Below are 14,068 nucleotides of genomic sequence, written 5' to 3'. Positions count from 1 at the left end.
GTTAATTTGTTGAATTGTTACACTATTAAATGAAAAAAAAGATGTCAACCTAAAGGATACAATTTGTAGCTTGTTGTTGAATGGTTACATGTTTTTAAGTGTTGTCTTGTATACAATAATAATGACGATTGTGGATACCATTAGTCCATACAAATGATCATCAATGGTGTTGCATATTTATATCTTTTGTTTAACAGTAAGGTAAGCAATTAAACAAATTGATTCTTTAATCAAATTTATTAACAGTTGAAGATTAAAATAAACAAAAGAAACCAACAATTACAAGGAAAAAAACCGAAAATCCTAACTTAATATCTTTTTCCTCTCTTTTTTATTCTGTCTTTCTTTAGGTTTTAATACTGAACTCTATCGATTCAACTCTTTCAATATCCTCACCATGAATCTGAACAGAATCATCTGAGTTTTCTCTTTCGTTCTCCCTTTCTTTCTGGTTCCAAGATGGGCCTACAATATTATGACGTCAGTAACCAAGGAAAAGTGTTCGAGATTATCGTCTAGGTCATGAATTGAATTCTAGGTCATCGATCCAATACCATCTCATGAAACCTGGATTGTTCGTTTTGTTTTTATCATCACCATGAATTAGGTAAAAAAAAGATGATACTTATTAATAGAATATCAAAGCATTGGACAAAAGTCAAGAGTTCAACAGTAATAACCATTAAGGATCAATTGAAGTTTCACTTCCATTAAATTGGATATCTAAATGTTACCAATTAACCTAATTTACATTGATGAAATGCCTCTGGATGGGAGTTGACAAGGAAAAAAAGTTGAAGAAATATTCTTTTGAGGATTGTCAAGACCGATAATCATGATATTTTTCATGATTTTCTTATGATTAATGTGTGATTTTACTTTAGATTCAAGGTGTTCCATAGACAGGATAATTGCATTTTTAGATGATGTATTTGCTCAGTTAATATTTATCATTGTAAATTAAGTCTTCCTCATTAATTTTATGGCAAATATTGACTTTCACAATTTCACAATTTAATTAGGTTTGACAATATGATAGTATAATGATTCAGGAATAATGAATGGCGGAAAGAATCACATTATTTAAAACATAATTTTGTTTTAAACCAGACAAAACAAAATGGTATCAAATTCAGGTTCAATTCAACTGTTTTTCACCTATTAATTTGTTCACTTCTAATTATGCTTCTTGATTGTAAAACCAAAATTTGAATAGGCTATTGAACCTTTCAATCTTTAACCAGATTCTTTAATCATGATAGGGAAAATAGACAAACTGATGAGATTGGAATTTGTTGGTGAACAATCAACTTGCTCAATCATTCTTCCAATTTTAATAATCATTTAGGTAATACACTTTGATTTTGATTCAAAAATAAGATGAAACAACCGAATGAAATATTCTGATCAATACATTTTACCATCAACTGTCAACTAATGAGTGAAATTTCACGGAAGTGACTTTTCCATAATTAAATTTCACCAGGTTAACCAATCAATCTAAACAATTGAAATGAATCAACAATATTCTATGAGCTACTCGATTTTTGTGTTAAAGATTAACTCTTTTTAATTCTAATCATTACAGTGTTGGACAATTAACAGCTAAGGTTGGACATGAAATGGCAATCCTATCCAACAATGAATTTAAAAATCTTCCGGTAATACATTTTGATTCCAATTATCGACTGAAAATTGGCTACAAATTATAACAATTTAAGGTGTGATGATAACTTAAAGGTAAAAAAAGAAGCCGATTGAGATGAAAACTGTTTTTTCAATTTACTGATTATTTTTGCTTTTTTTCATCTTATTTATGTTCATATTTCAATTCTTGGTGGATTCAACTTGGCCGATAATTGGGAATTAAATTGTTAATGGCTAACTATGATCAACACTTTCGTGTTTCGTGATTGCTCCAGCGATAATCATGATATTAACATAATAATGGAAACATCGATAATCCAGTCTATTACATACAATTATCTCAATCAAAGGATATAAAAGAATCATCAACCAATATTAATTATTCATAACATTTCTACCTCTCTACTTTCAACGATAATTAAAGGTTAATCAATGTCCACAAGCATAAATCCATTTTTTGCTCTTTTTCCACCATTAGTCTGAATTGAAATTAATTAAATCAATTTCAGATTAGGACAGTTTTTTCATTAATCTTTCATCACGATAAATCATGGTTCCGTTATTGGTATAAATTGAAAGTGTAAGGGTAACATTAGATTGAAGTATATGAGGTTAACCATTGAAGCAATGTTGTCAATACGCTTTGCTTGGATATATCTGGTCAACAATTCGTGATCAATTGATCATAAACTGATGGATTAATTGTGATTTGCATGACCAATAGTCTTGTAAATTGTTGATTAAACCATTAACGAGATCACAACAATTGTTGAAACCTTTTCTCAACTAATGTCTTTATGAACAAATGTAATCCATTATAATGTAAATCTATCAAATTTGCTTTACTAATGTTGGTCAGTTTACGCTTTTTATATTCATTTATGTTCACTTTTCAGAGCCATTAAATGTCGCTTTATTACCTTCTATTAATACTGTTTAATAGATTTAACATTAATGTCTAATGTAACTACAGAATCACAATTAGTGAAACAATTTACCTTTAGTTTTAATTAGGAATTGCTTTTTTCATGAATCATCTTGTTACTTCCGTGCTTTTTATTTAACAATGACCATCTATTGGTTGAACTCTTTCTCTCCATCTGGTTCAACTTGTTCCGGTTTTGTATGACTCGACTTGATGTTCAGTTTCCCATTGAATTGTAATCACAATTGTGGACATTCAATCAAATGATTTGTAGAGAGTTATGACAAAATAAATTCAAAAATAATGACAACCCAAAAGTAAAAGCTAAGTGTTGAGTGAAAGCATTTGAAATTTGTATTGTTTGCTGTTTTAGTTCATTATAATCAAATTAAATTTCCCCTGTCAATGTAGCTCTTTACTCTTAGTTATTTTATCAAAGGCCTTAAATTGTCAAAATTATGTTACAAATTAATTAACAGCAATTTAGCGAAACATTGAAATTGTTTGTTTCGCTATGCTGCTGCGCCATCTTCTGTTCTTAAAATAAACTTGTGCTTTGTTTTCATTTCTTTATTGGTGTTGTTGTTATTGATTTTGATTATTGTAAACTTAATTGTGATTTATCAGTTTCTTTTTATGTTAGTTTTTTCAAGGTTTCAAGCTTAATAAATCAACTTTCGATTGATGGTTCATGGGTTTGTTTTGATTGACATTAAATTGTCATTAATCTAACCCAACCTTAACCTGATCAAAAAAGGTAGCGGTAAAAGATATACTTTGTCGCCTTGTTGAACACATTTTTTCTAATAACCAACAACAATCAACTTTTGATGTGCTAACTGTTGCTTGGTGTTTAATGGATCTTTGGTTGTTTTTTTCATCAAATGATGCTTACTTGGTGTAATTTAATTTCTACAATCGATTGATTATTGTCAACAGCCTTGGTACGTTATATTTGTACTGAAATAAAGACAGAAATGCACTGAACATTGGCTAGAGCCTCTATCGTCTAACATTTTTGTTTATTAACATTGATTAATCTCTTTTTATTTTCTCAGGTATTCCAATTCATGATGTTTCTTTCAAATTTGAGATCAGGAGACCTTCCATCGTGGCTATCAAAGCAAGATATTTAATATGGATAAGACGAAATATAAAGTCATATATTTTATGGGATATTTCTCGATATTTTATGAGAAAGATGGCTGTGATTACAACAAAACAATTATGGGCTAATCCGAACATCATCTGATATTGGATCAACTCTATTAAATTTTACCTCCATACAATTAAAGATGACATTAAAGCCATGTTCGTTGCTTCTCTTGTAGACCAACTCAGCACTCCTTTTCAACAACAACAACCCATAATCCATCAATTTATATTTCATTTAACCTGTTTTTTCATTCCTGATTAATCTTAATTTTTTCGAACTTAACTCTTAACATCTTTTTTTTCATTCTTCATCTCATTTCTCACCTTATCAAAACTTCCCCTGAATTACTCAACCCAACAATCACCTAAATCTAACATATAGTTGATTAGATTATCATCAACAGCTACAACCTCTCCCGTTGTATCCAGTTATATCTAGTTGCAGTGCTTTACTTACCATAGTAACTCTTTGCTGTTCAATAAATTCTGATAGAAACCTCTACAGTTGAACAATTAATTTCCCTTTCCTTCAATCAATCCTTTATTCACTCTATTTTTTCAATTGATTAACATTAACAATAGCACATGTTGTTGTCAAGATGCACCATAAATGATTCACTCTTCAGGCCTACAATCTTTAAAACTAAGCTTTTACGAGTAAACCTTAAATTTATTTTAAAATAGTCTATTCAAAATACTTTAGGTCAGAACACCTAAAATATGGCCAATTTGTGGTCAGTTTTATCAAGCCTATTCCAAGTTGAACCAATAGATTTGGCCTTTTCAACCATCTACATCTGCACGTCTTTACATCTTTACATTTACTCTATGGATTGATTGATAAACTGATTGTTGAGCTGGCAAATTGTGTACAAGTACCACGAACTGCTACATGACGGAAAAATATATGATTACATGAAATGGCCACAAATATTGACAAAACTGTTTACCTCCTAAGTTTTCCAAGTACCTCTACAAGTCAATTCAAGTCAAGTATACTTTGACTACTTTAAATTGGATCATTTTTCAGATTACAATATACAATACAAACAATAATTAATTAAATTATAGTAGTTGTTGCTATGTTGATTACATTGATGGCCGTATAAGTGTGATACTTTGTACATTGTATCTAATTTTGTTCAACAGTAATACTCATCAATCCAACTCAATACATATACACTAATCTAATCAACGTTTTAACGGTGATTGATCTAACTATTGATTAATTGTTTCTAACAACATCTACTTCTACTTGTCCGTTTGTTGATCGCAGCTTTACTTAACTAGTCAATAATCACAAGTACACAATCAAAATCTCACCATTAGTATTGAGGTTGTACACTTGAAAATTTACCACTACAGTTGGGTAAAGATATCCTCTTAAATTGTCATTCAATTCTTTATTGTATATCTATTTTGCTGTTTAAACACTGTTAAATTGTTAACTGTAACTGTTCAAAGTACAGGTAATTTACCAATTACCAACTGATCAAAGGTTGAAATGAAATGTACATGAAAAGATGGTAAAAAATAGATTCTTACTTTCAGATGTTCACCAATTTTATAAACAAAACTGTTTGGTGAAAAAGATGCGCCAATTTTGAACCCAATTTTAAATTAACCTTAATTTTGATTTCATTTTTATCAATATTATTCAATGTTTCTTAAACTGTGCAATGTTAATACGTAATATTGAAACAGAGAATCTCAGTAATTAAGTCTCTGAAAGGTTAACACGATTAATTTATTGCAATTAACAGGTTTTATGGTGATCATTATAAGTGATTACATCTTCACATGTTTGTCTGGTTTAAGTAAATCAATTTGAAACGAGTATCATTAAATGTTAACAAGATTTACCGTCAACAATTATCAATTTCACTCCATATTTTGTTTATCAGGTTAAGGCTAACAATTAAAGATTCATTGTTGGTTAAGTGCGATGAATTTCAACTATTAAATCCTTTCGTTTAAATCAAGGTTCAGGCTTTGTGAATTATTTTATTACTAGCTTGAGATATCAACTCGAAAATTGAAACATTTGTTTATCATTGCTTTTGATTGCACCTTTTAATCAGTCACTTTTTGATGAAATGATAAACATGATGGTTACAGGTATCTTTATAATCTAATAAAAAATGAAATGGATATAAAAATAGAAACTGATCATTAAAGTCGATCAGCATCAAAACCCATTACTAGAAACTCATCTTCCTTGCTTTACATTATCAATCTGAATTATTGCTTGAAATCAGGGTTAAACTGTTGACTGAATTTTGAGCGGTTTGATATTGAATTGAATTTTAAATTGTCAAATTTGATCCAATCTCAAAGTAAAATTGTATAAAGACAAATGGTTAACAACTCTATTTGAAGATTATACAAGTTCAACCGTATTGATGGGCTTGTTATGGGACTACGTTGAAGTGTAATGTTAATTGTGAGAGTTTGATTCCTGTCTCGATCTATTAGATTAGATAATCATTTGTTAATGATAATAGATTAGCTAAATATAACTGATTATTGAACGACTATTATTATATCGTATTGAAATTGAAACCTTCCAGATGAGTGACACACCTCCGAATGAGAGTGAAAAACGATGATGATCATCAAAAATACTAACAATTAATAGAAAGTAACATTTACAGAAACGATAAAAGTTAAACTAGAGTTTGATTAATGCAGAGTTTTGCTAATAAATTATTAAAAATTTGCCAATCAATTCAATAATCATTGCTTTTTAAATGTTGCGGTCTTAATTTATTAGCAAATCTATGGTAACCTGAATGGCGGTTAACAGCTGGTTAACCGTTAACCCGCGAACTTGCCTAAAAAGGTTTCCATCAAAGGTTAATTATTTATTGTGATTTTATTTTGTTGATTAGTTAGTAAATTTATAATCTAGTCTTACAAATTTCCTCTATTATTTGCGAAATAAAGTGTCTTTTATCCATTTCATATCATTGTTTGCATCATCAATTGGAGGCTGGAGCTCGACACACCTTCTAATATGGTCGTTAAAACGTGTAGTTTTTCAATATCATAATTAACCATCATCATCATCATCATGTTCATCAAGATTAGCGGGATAGCAACAAAGAAAGAGAGAACGAGAAGAGACGGATAAAAAGCCTTAGGAACTAATTATCAAGTATGATCATCGAACTATTAGCTTTGGAAGCATTACAATTAGAATTGGATTTTGCATCATATTGAAGTCATTGTCTTTCCTATTAATGTTATTCAGTTGACACATGTATTTACACGAAAGCAAACTATTTGAATGCTTTTGAGTTTTGATTTGATTTCAATTGAAATCACTTTTGATATCTTTAATATCTTTATCTCTAATATAATTTCATTCTTCTCGTTTAGATAGATTTTTACCAGCAATCTAGAATTCTTCCGGATTTATGGCAAAATAAATATGATGATTTTGATAAAATATGACGATAAATGGATGCCAAGCCTCCAATAAAAGAAAGGTCCATAGAATAATGATTTACTTTATCAGTACAAAGATTGGGAAACTTGTTACAGTTAATTCAAGATGTTCTGGATCTAAAAAGGCTGTTAACTAGTTTCATGTTAACTTTTTATCTGCAAGGTGAATCAGTAACCGATTGAATCTTTGCAACTGAAATGGGTTAAATTGCTATTGCAATTGCGTGTGTGTGAACCTTGACTATTGGCTCATAATTCACATGGAGGTGATCAGATGAACTCAACTTTCACTTGATTTTTATCTTGGCTTAACCAATTGTTACATTATTGTAACTCTTTTATCACAGTTGTTTGGGATTAACAGCAGTTAAAAATGGCATAGGAATCAAACTGCTATTAAGAAGGTGATTTAATTGCAGAAGAAGAAAAGAGACATTCATTGATCTCGTGTTTACCAGCTAATAGTTTTATTATTAATCAAACATGGCATTTCATCATCTACGAATGATGAATCTCAACAAATATACAATCTTCGAAAGTTAAATGGTCGAACTATGCCAATTAATCATTTGCAGTAGCTGTAGTTTCAAATGTATTGTATGAATGTCTGAATCAGCTTTTAAACAATCAAATGCATCAAAAATTGAGCCGAGTTTTTCGTTGGTGAAAGTCTAATTGCATTCAAATTGATCCGGAGGATTGTTGTAACATGAAATTTCAAATGATATTGATAGTTTGCCCTTTGATTTACCAAACTATTGTAAATACTGTAACTGGAACATTGGATAACAATTTAAAATGAAAGTGAAAAGGTAAAAATAGCAAGATTAAACGACATCATTAGTTTGTCCTTGGTAATTAAAGGCATTATCATCATCACTTAATCATTACATTACACAAGTCTAATTTATAATCATGTTAGAATGTTACAGTGTCTTGGAATCATCATCAGCAGTTATTGTTGATTAGGTGAATCTACGGGAGAGAAAATTGAATAACTAAAATCATCAATTGGTTTATATTTGACCGATCCAGGAGGAGAGGTAATTTCATTAACATTAATAGACAGCATTGACAGCATGTATCTTTTCAAGTACCTTTAGCTGATTAAGGCCAATCATAAAGATGATTTAACAATTTGACATTATTACAGTTGGCTGTTACAACTGGTGAAGACCATTTTTAGGACCTAGGCCCAAGCTAATCAATAACCGAGTCAAACCTTGCCAGAGAAAGGTTTTAACCCTTGATTGTTGACAGACAATGATTAAAGGATTGTTGAAGACAATTTTGTAGCAATTGGCCCTAGACAATGCTATTAATGGATGGTATGTTTCGAGACAAGGTATGAAGAGGAAAGTCTCATGACTACTTCAAGAAATGAACCTTTTTTAACATTAATTGTCACAAGATGCCTTCTTATTGTAACAAGTATAAAGATTAGTATTAAATAGTCTTTACTGACCTCGCATCCTATGATGATATTGAAGAGAAGTCGTCAGGTAAAGGGATGCTAACCGCGTGATTCAGGTAATTCTTTGATTTTGTTTTACAATTTTCTCACCATCATCTCTATTGTAAGGATAAATACGATATTTGATAAGTTAGACAGGTTAACCTTTGGACGCTTATATCAAATAAAATTACTCTCTCTCAATCTCTGTCTCTGTGTGTGTCTACATCTCTATCTCACTAATTACATAAATAAATCAGTATTTGATTGTTACAATTGAACAAAGTAATCAAATTTCGGGCTAATGAAAGTTGCTGTTGTTCCGATCCTTTTACAAATATCCAATATGCATCCATGTTTACCTGCATCTAAAGATGTCTGTTTCTTCGCTTTTAACAATTTTTAATTGCTATAAAAGACAATTATCTAATTGTAATTAACTTTGTAATTGTGTGTAGACACCATTGTGTACAATTAGTGCGAAAGAGGAGATAATTATGCTAATTTTTGTCAAGTTAGTGGCACACATGTGCTTGAGGCTGCTGTTGGTGTTGAGAAACGGTTGAGAGGGTGAGCTTTATACAAACGAAAGTACAATTAAATGATGACGATGATGACGATCAAGTTGAGAAGAGGATAATCTTGAAGATTAACACAAGAGAGAGAAAGTAATGTGATTATGGCTACTAGTGAAGATAAGATGAAATAAGGAGGAGAAAAAAAATAAAGATTACTTTATTCAAGTAACTTGAATAAGAAGCTAAACCATAAGTAGATAATAGAATGATCCCTTTTTTGTTGTACTTGCGCAAATGTCTATGTTGGTTGGAATCACAATTGTAATTAATGAATCTTCAATGATCGAATCAACATCGAGATTATTTACAAATAATCTAACAACCGTATATCATCTATTCTCAAGTGAGAGTTGACTGCATTTCATTACTAGCCGAACAAACGACAGGTTGAAAATCCTAGAAAAAAAGTTAATTTCAACTTTTTAGTTTCCCTTGCAACTAAGGGCCAGCTAACTGTCCCAGTCTTTTTCAACTTGTGCCAAGCTAGTTGTAACAACAATTGTTGATAATCGCGATTGTTTTCTTAACATAACAATCACCTCATTTATTTAATTTAACTTAATTTTTTTAACTTTGTGCTTAAAGCTCAAGTCTTGTCCTTTGTAAAATGTATCCTCTTATGAACCCCGATCCAGAGATGGCATCGCCATATCCATCTGCATTTCAATACTCGCCCAATAACATACCAAGTTTAACTTCTCAAAGTGCCAATTTCAATCCTTTAAACAACCAACAAATGATGGAAACTACCGATTATGGACATTTTCCTGATTCGATTGGACTCTCATCCGTTAACCCACATTCCCCATTATCATCTACCATGGGTACAACTCTGATTCCTTCATCTCTGTCTTCATCAACATCTTCCCTTGTCTCGGATCCTTCCTTTACTTTTTGTAAACAAGAAAGGTTAACAGGTGAACGGTTAACACTGGTTCGTCAACCAGCCACCAATCATCGTGCCCGTTATAAGACTGAAGGATCTCGTGGTGCAGTCAAAGATAGGACTGGTAAAGGTTTTCCAGTAATCAGGCTGGAAGGTTACTCGGGCTGTAATCCTGTTAAATTAGTTTGTTTCATTGGTGACGAGAACAAAGTTGGTGAACCTCATCCTATTTATAAAGTATCAAAGGTAACCTCAAGAACGGCTACACCTTGCAACTGTCGATCTGTTAATGGTGTTAAAGCGTTAGAATTTGAATTGTCACCTGAAAATGGGATGGAATTGGAGATTAATTGTATTGGCATCTTAAAAGAGCGTATGTTTGAAGTAAAAAAGAGGTGCAATCTAATCTTTACCAAATCACATTCATGTAGATTAGTTTTTGCTTGTATCATTCCTGAAACTGGTTTATTATTGAAATTAGTTAGTGATCCAATCGTCTGTGTACAAACACTGGGTTCACCCGAGGTACACATGACTTCAACCCGCAAGTCACCGTTAAATGGTGGGAAAGAAGTAATTATTTTGGGTCGCAATTTTACCCGAGATGCAATAATCAACCTGGAAACTCATGGAAACAAAATCGAGATATTACCATTACAAGAATATCTCAATTCTGCTCATCTCGTTTTCCGATCACCTTCCCTTGTTAATTTGGCCAATTATTTAAAATTGGACGCACTTGAAGTGGAATTGAAAATAGTTTGTGGCGATAAATATTCCGATCCAATCAAATTCACATATGAAAGGCCAAGTCTTTTAGAGTCAACGTTCAACCTCAATGATTGACTTTGAATTATTTTTACTTCTTTTTATTTCTCCTACATATTTACATCTAATATTCATAACAATTATTTCTATTTATACAGAAATATATTTATTTTAATTTTAATGTCTTTATCTCATTATAATTGATGTCATTAAACACCCAAAGGTTGTTCGCTCTTCTCAATCACAGCCATTTTCACCAATTATTTCATTAAGAAGTCGTATCATTGTGAGTTGATCAAGAGCATACATTATCCTCAGACTTAACAAGATAAAGCTTGAGTTGGATCATCAATATAATTGAACGGAAGAGTAATATTTCCGATTGTAGTCAACAATTTTGAGTTGAATGCAAGTGAATATGTTTTGATAAAATTTTCGTGAAGCATTTGAGGAAAGCTAAATGCTCATACATAAAACAATCTTTGAACCAAAGTTTCGATCAGTAATCATGTCAATCATTCAAGAAACAATCGATGAGACATTTATTAATCAATTTGATCAGCCTTTCTCAGATATGAAACCATTTACAATTAACATATCTTCAACTGTTAATACTGTTTGAGCTTGAAATAGCAAAGATAACCCCCGAAAAACATATCAATGGTGTACTTTGGAATCTTCAATAGGTTTGCAGATAATTTACTGAATATACCAAACATAGGATTTATGAACTTCAACCCAAAATATTTTTCATAAATCATTGTGATGCCTTTCATAATCTTTCATGACTGGCTGTATTTAAAAATCAAAGTTGCTTTGAATGAGCAAAGATGCCAGAAATGAGACAAAACTTAATTTTCTAGGCTAAATTAAGATGGTTAAACTCATTATTTTTGATAGTAATCAGCTGAAACACCGAGGTTATAATATTGCCATTGGATCGATAAAAATATAAAATTTGGTTCGTTTTAGTTGCTATGATAAACTAAACCTTAAATGGATACACAAGTTGAGCTTTGAATATTGAACTGTAAGAAGTAAATTAAAAGTTAATTCTGCTTCATTCAAACTTGAATTGTGACTGATTGTTGAATTAATAATTTAAGTTGTGGTCCAAATGTCAAAATAAACATAAATATTGAATTTACAACAATAATGGCGATTGTTTTGGACTCTCTCATTCACATTAGCAACCAGTTTGTTATTTTCAAAACATGAAAGCATTATCAGTTTGATTTTGAATTTCTAGGCCTTTTGTGAATGTAAATTTTTCAGTTGATCTGATTATTGTGTCTTTTTAAATAGAGTTTCAATGGATAACGATTTTGAGGATAAGCTTTTACGGATTCAAGATGAAAATATGGTTTTAAAGAAGCAAGTTCATGAAGCCAATAATGACATCAAACTGCTGACTACAAGGCTTCACCGATTGTTGGATATTAAAAAGCAAACCTTGGAAAAGGGCGAAAACAAGAATCTGGTCAATTTAGATGATATGGTTTTCAATCTAAAGTTAAAGATGAGCCAACTTGAGAGTGAAAATGTGAAACTACATCAGCGCAGTTTAGTGTTACAGACCAAATTGGATGCTATCCGTCGCCGCCGTCAGTACAAGCCAATGTATTCAAGTGTTCCATCAAGAACTGATAGTGGCATTGATTGGTTTCAATCTGGGAATAGTACCAAACCCTCTTCAGCTCGACTAATGGTGCATCACCGATCTTCATCAATCTTTTCACTGAATAGGGTCACATTCAACTCAGCATCTAAAGCAAAAATGTCAACAAAATCGGACATTGATAATGGTCTATTTATTTGTCCAAACAAAACAATGGATGACTCACAGATTGTGGATGCCGGTATTGGTGTACATAAACAGGCTAACATTGAAAGTCATCAATATCATGATAGCTTATTGGGTGAAAGTAGCTTCAGAAACAACGCAAAAGCTGACCTGTCTCTACAGATGTTGAAGGAAACCCAAGATGAAATTGGACGTCTCCAGGAAATCATAATCTTGCAACAACATTATATTGATAGTTTATCCGATTCACACCAATTAAGGGGCAAATCAGCTTCCAATAAGATCAAATCAAAAGAAAAGTCAAATCATAAAAGTCAAAAGAAAGCTTTGGATTCTGTTGGATTGACCATTGAAGCACCTGCAAATAATGATGGTCAAATAGATGAATCAAGCTCTGATTATCACAAATTATCACAAGTCTTTAAAACATCAGATGGTTCTGGAATTGATTTGGAAAACATGTTGACCACCAAGACGATCCCGGACGAGATTATTGGTCATATTGATAAATTGTCTAAAGAAGTTTCCGAATCTCAAAACATTATCAAAAGCTTGCGATCACAGTTAGTCAACAATAATTTAGCAACCATTAAAATTACTGAGATGCAGCAAAAATTGGACAATTTAACTCTTGAAAATGAAATACTGCAAAAGTCGCTACAAAATTGCATTGGAACATGTATTTCTGATTTGGAGAAAGAGTTTAATGATGATTACTCTGGTGACAATGATAATCCAAAAGCTATCGAATCTAATTCCATCCACAAAGAATTGGCTCATTTACAGGATAAACTCAAGAAACTGGTCATTGAAAATGCTAAACAAGCTCAATCTTTAGAAGAAAAAAATCAGTTAATTGATTTGCTTCAAGTTAAATATAATAACTTGAAAGATGTTTATGATTTGATGATTTCCTCAAACATTAAGTCATCACTAGTGAAACCAAATTCACTTCTAACCACATCAACCAACTCAACCAGTGCAACATTAGCAAGATCATGGTTAAAGTCTGATTCTGTCGACTCGAGTCAAAATGTTGAAGATGAAGGAATCAATTCAACCTCACAATCAAATGAGGATCATAATAAAAAAGTTGCCATTCTTGACTCTCTTGGACATGTTAGGGAAATGGTTGAAAGTGTGAGAAGTGAATTAGAAAGTACTGACAATAAGTGAATTGGATAAAACAATTTAGGATCAGTATGATGGACAATACAAAAACATTTCCAATCAAATTTTGATTAACTTAAGCAATATCATTAGAAACTCTTCTGAAAGACGAGATTTCTAACAATCAAAGTCACAAATCAAGCAATTAATGATTTGATCAAGGCAGAAGATGTTTTTTGTCTTGATGAATATGTTCTTTGATTATTACAACTATTTTTCACCTTTTCAATAA

General features: G+C 31.4%; 2 protein-coding genes and 3 long non-coding RNA genes across 7 annotated transcripts; 4 read left to right on the top strand and 1 right to left on the bottom strand.

Annotated features, from left to right (window-relative positions):
- The first annotated feature begins 60 nt into the window (after positions 1 to 60).
- On the top strand, positions 61 to 2,573 carry LOC107368370 (uncharacterized). The gene is made up of 4 exons (XR_001570141.3): positions 61 to 201; positions 351 to 607; positions 1,589 to 1,740; positions 1,923 to 2,573. It is a non-coding gene; the product is annotated as an uncharacterized LOC107368370 (long non-coding RNA).
- A 581-nt stretch (positions 2,574 to 3,154) lies between these two features.
- Positions 3,155 to 4,244, top strand: LOC112539525 (uncharacterized). Its single transcript, XR_003083405.2, has 2 exons — positions 3,155 to 3,516; positions 3,631 to 4,244. It is a non-coding gene; the product is annotated as an uncharacterized LOC112539525 (long non-coding RNA).
- A 3,378-nt stretch (positions 4,245 to 7,622) lies between these two features.
- On the bottom strand, positions 7,623 to 8,384 carry LOC149094361 (uncharacterized). Its single transcript, XR_016199299.1, has 2 exons — positions 8,275 to 8,384; positions 7,623 to 8,152 (listed from the first exon to the last, which is right to left on the bottom strand). It is a non-coding gene; the product is annotated as an uncharacterized LOC149094361 (long non-coding RNA).
- LOC107368296 (uncharacterized) lies at positions 7,841 to 13,973 on the top strand. 3 transcript variants are annotated; one of them, XM_089268385.1, is made up of 3 exons: positions 7,847 to 7,989; positions 8,100 to 8,220; positions 12,168 to 13,973. In XM_089268385.1, exon 3 carries the CDS (start codon positions 12,175 to 12,177, stop codon positions 13,840 to 13,842), a length of 1,668 nt encoding a protein of 555 aa, XP_089124511.1. In that variant the 5' UTR covers positions 7,847 to 7,989; positions 8,100 to 8,220; positions 12,168 to 12,174; the 3' UTR covers positions 13,843 to 13,973. The 3 variants fall into 3 exon arrangements, 2 of the variants coding, with proteins under 2 accessions (XP_089124509.1, XP_089124511.1); XM_089268383.1 differs by lacking the exon at positions 8,100 to 8,220 and having other exon boundaries at positions 7,841 to 7,989; XR_001570128.3 differs by lacking the exons at positions 7,847 to 7,989; positions 12,168 to 13,973 and adding an exon at positions 8,331 to 8,469 and having other exon boundaries at positions 8,098 to 8,220.
- On the top strand, positions 9,375 to 11,103 carry LOC149094360 (nuclear factor of activated T-cells 5-like). The gene has a single exon (XM_089268391.1). The coding sequence runs from the start codon at positions 9,816 to 9,818 to the stop codon at positions 10,938 to 10,940; it is 1,125 nt and encodes a 374-aa protein (XP_089124517.1). The 5' UTR covers positions 9,375 to 9,815; the 3' UTR covers positions 10,941 to 11,103.
- Positions 13,974 to 14,068: the final 95 nt, after the last annotated feature.

This window comes from Tetranychus urticae, chromosome 1 (assembly GCF_039701765.1).
Source record: "Tetranychus urticae isolate SD_2017Ah chromosome 1, NJAU_TeUrti_SD_1.0, whole genome shotgun sequence".
Taxonomy (NCBI): Eukaryota; Metazoa; Arthropoda; class Arachnida; order Trombidiformes; family Tetranychidae; genus Tetranychus; species Tetranychus urticae.
Note: the sequence above shows the minus strand (reverse complement) of the source record. Positions and strands in the feature narration are given on the sequence as shown.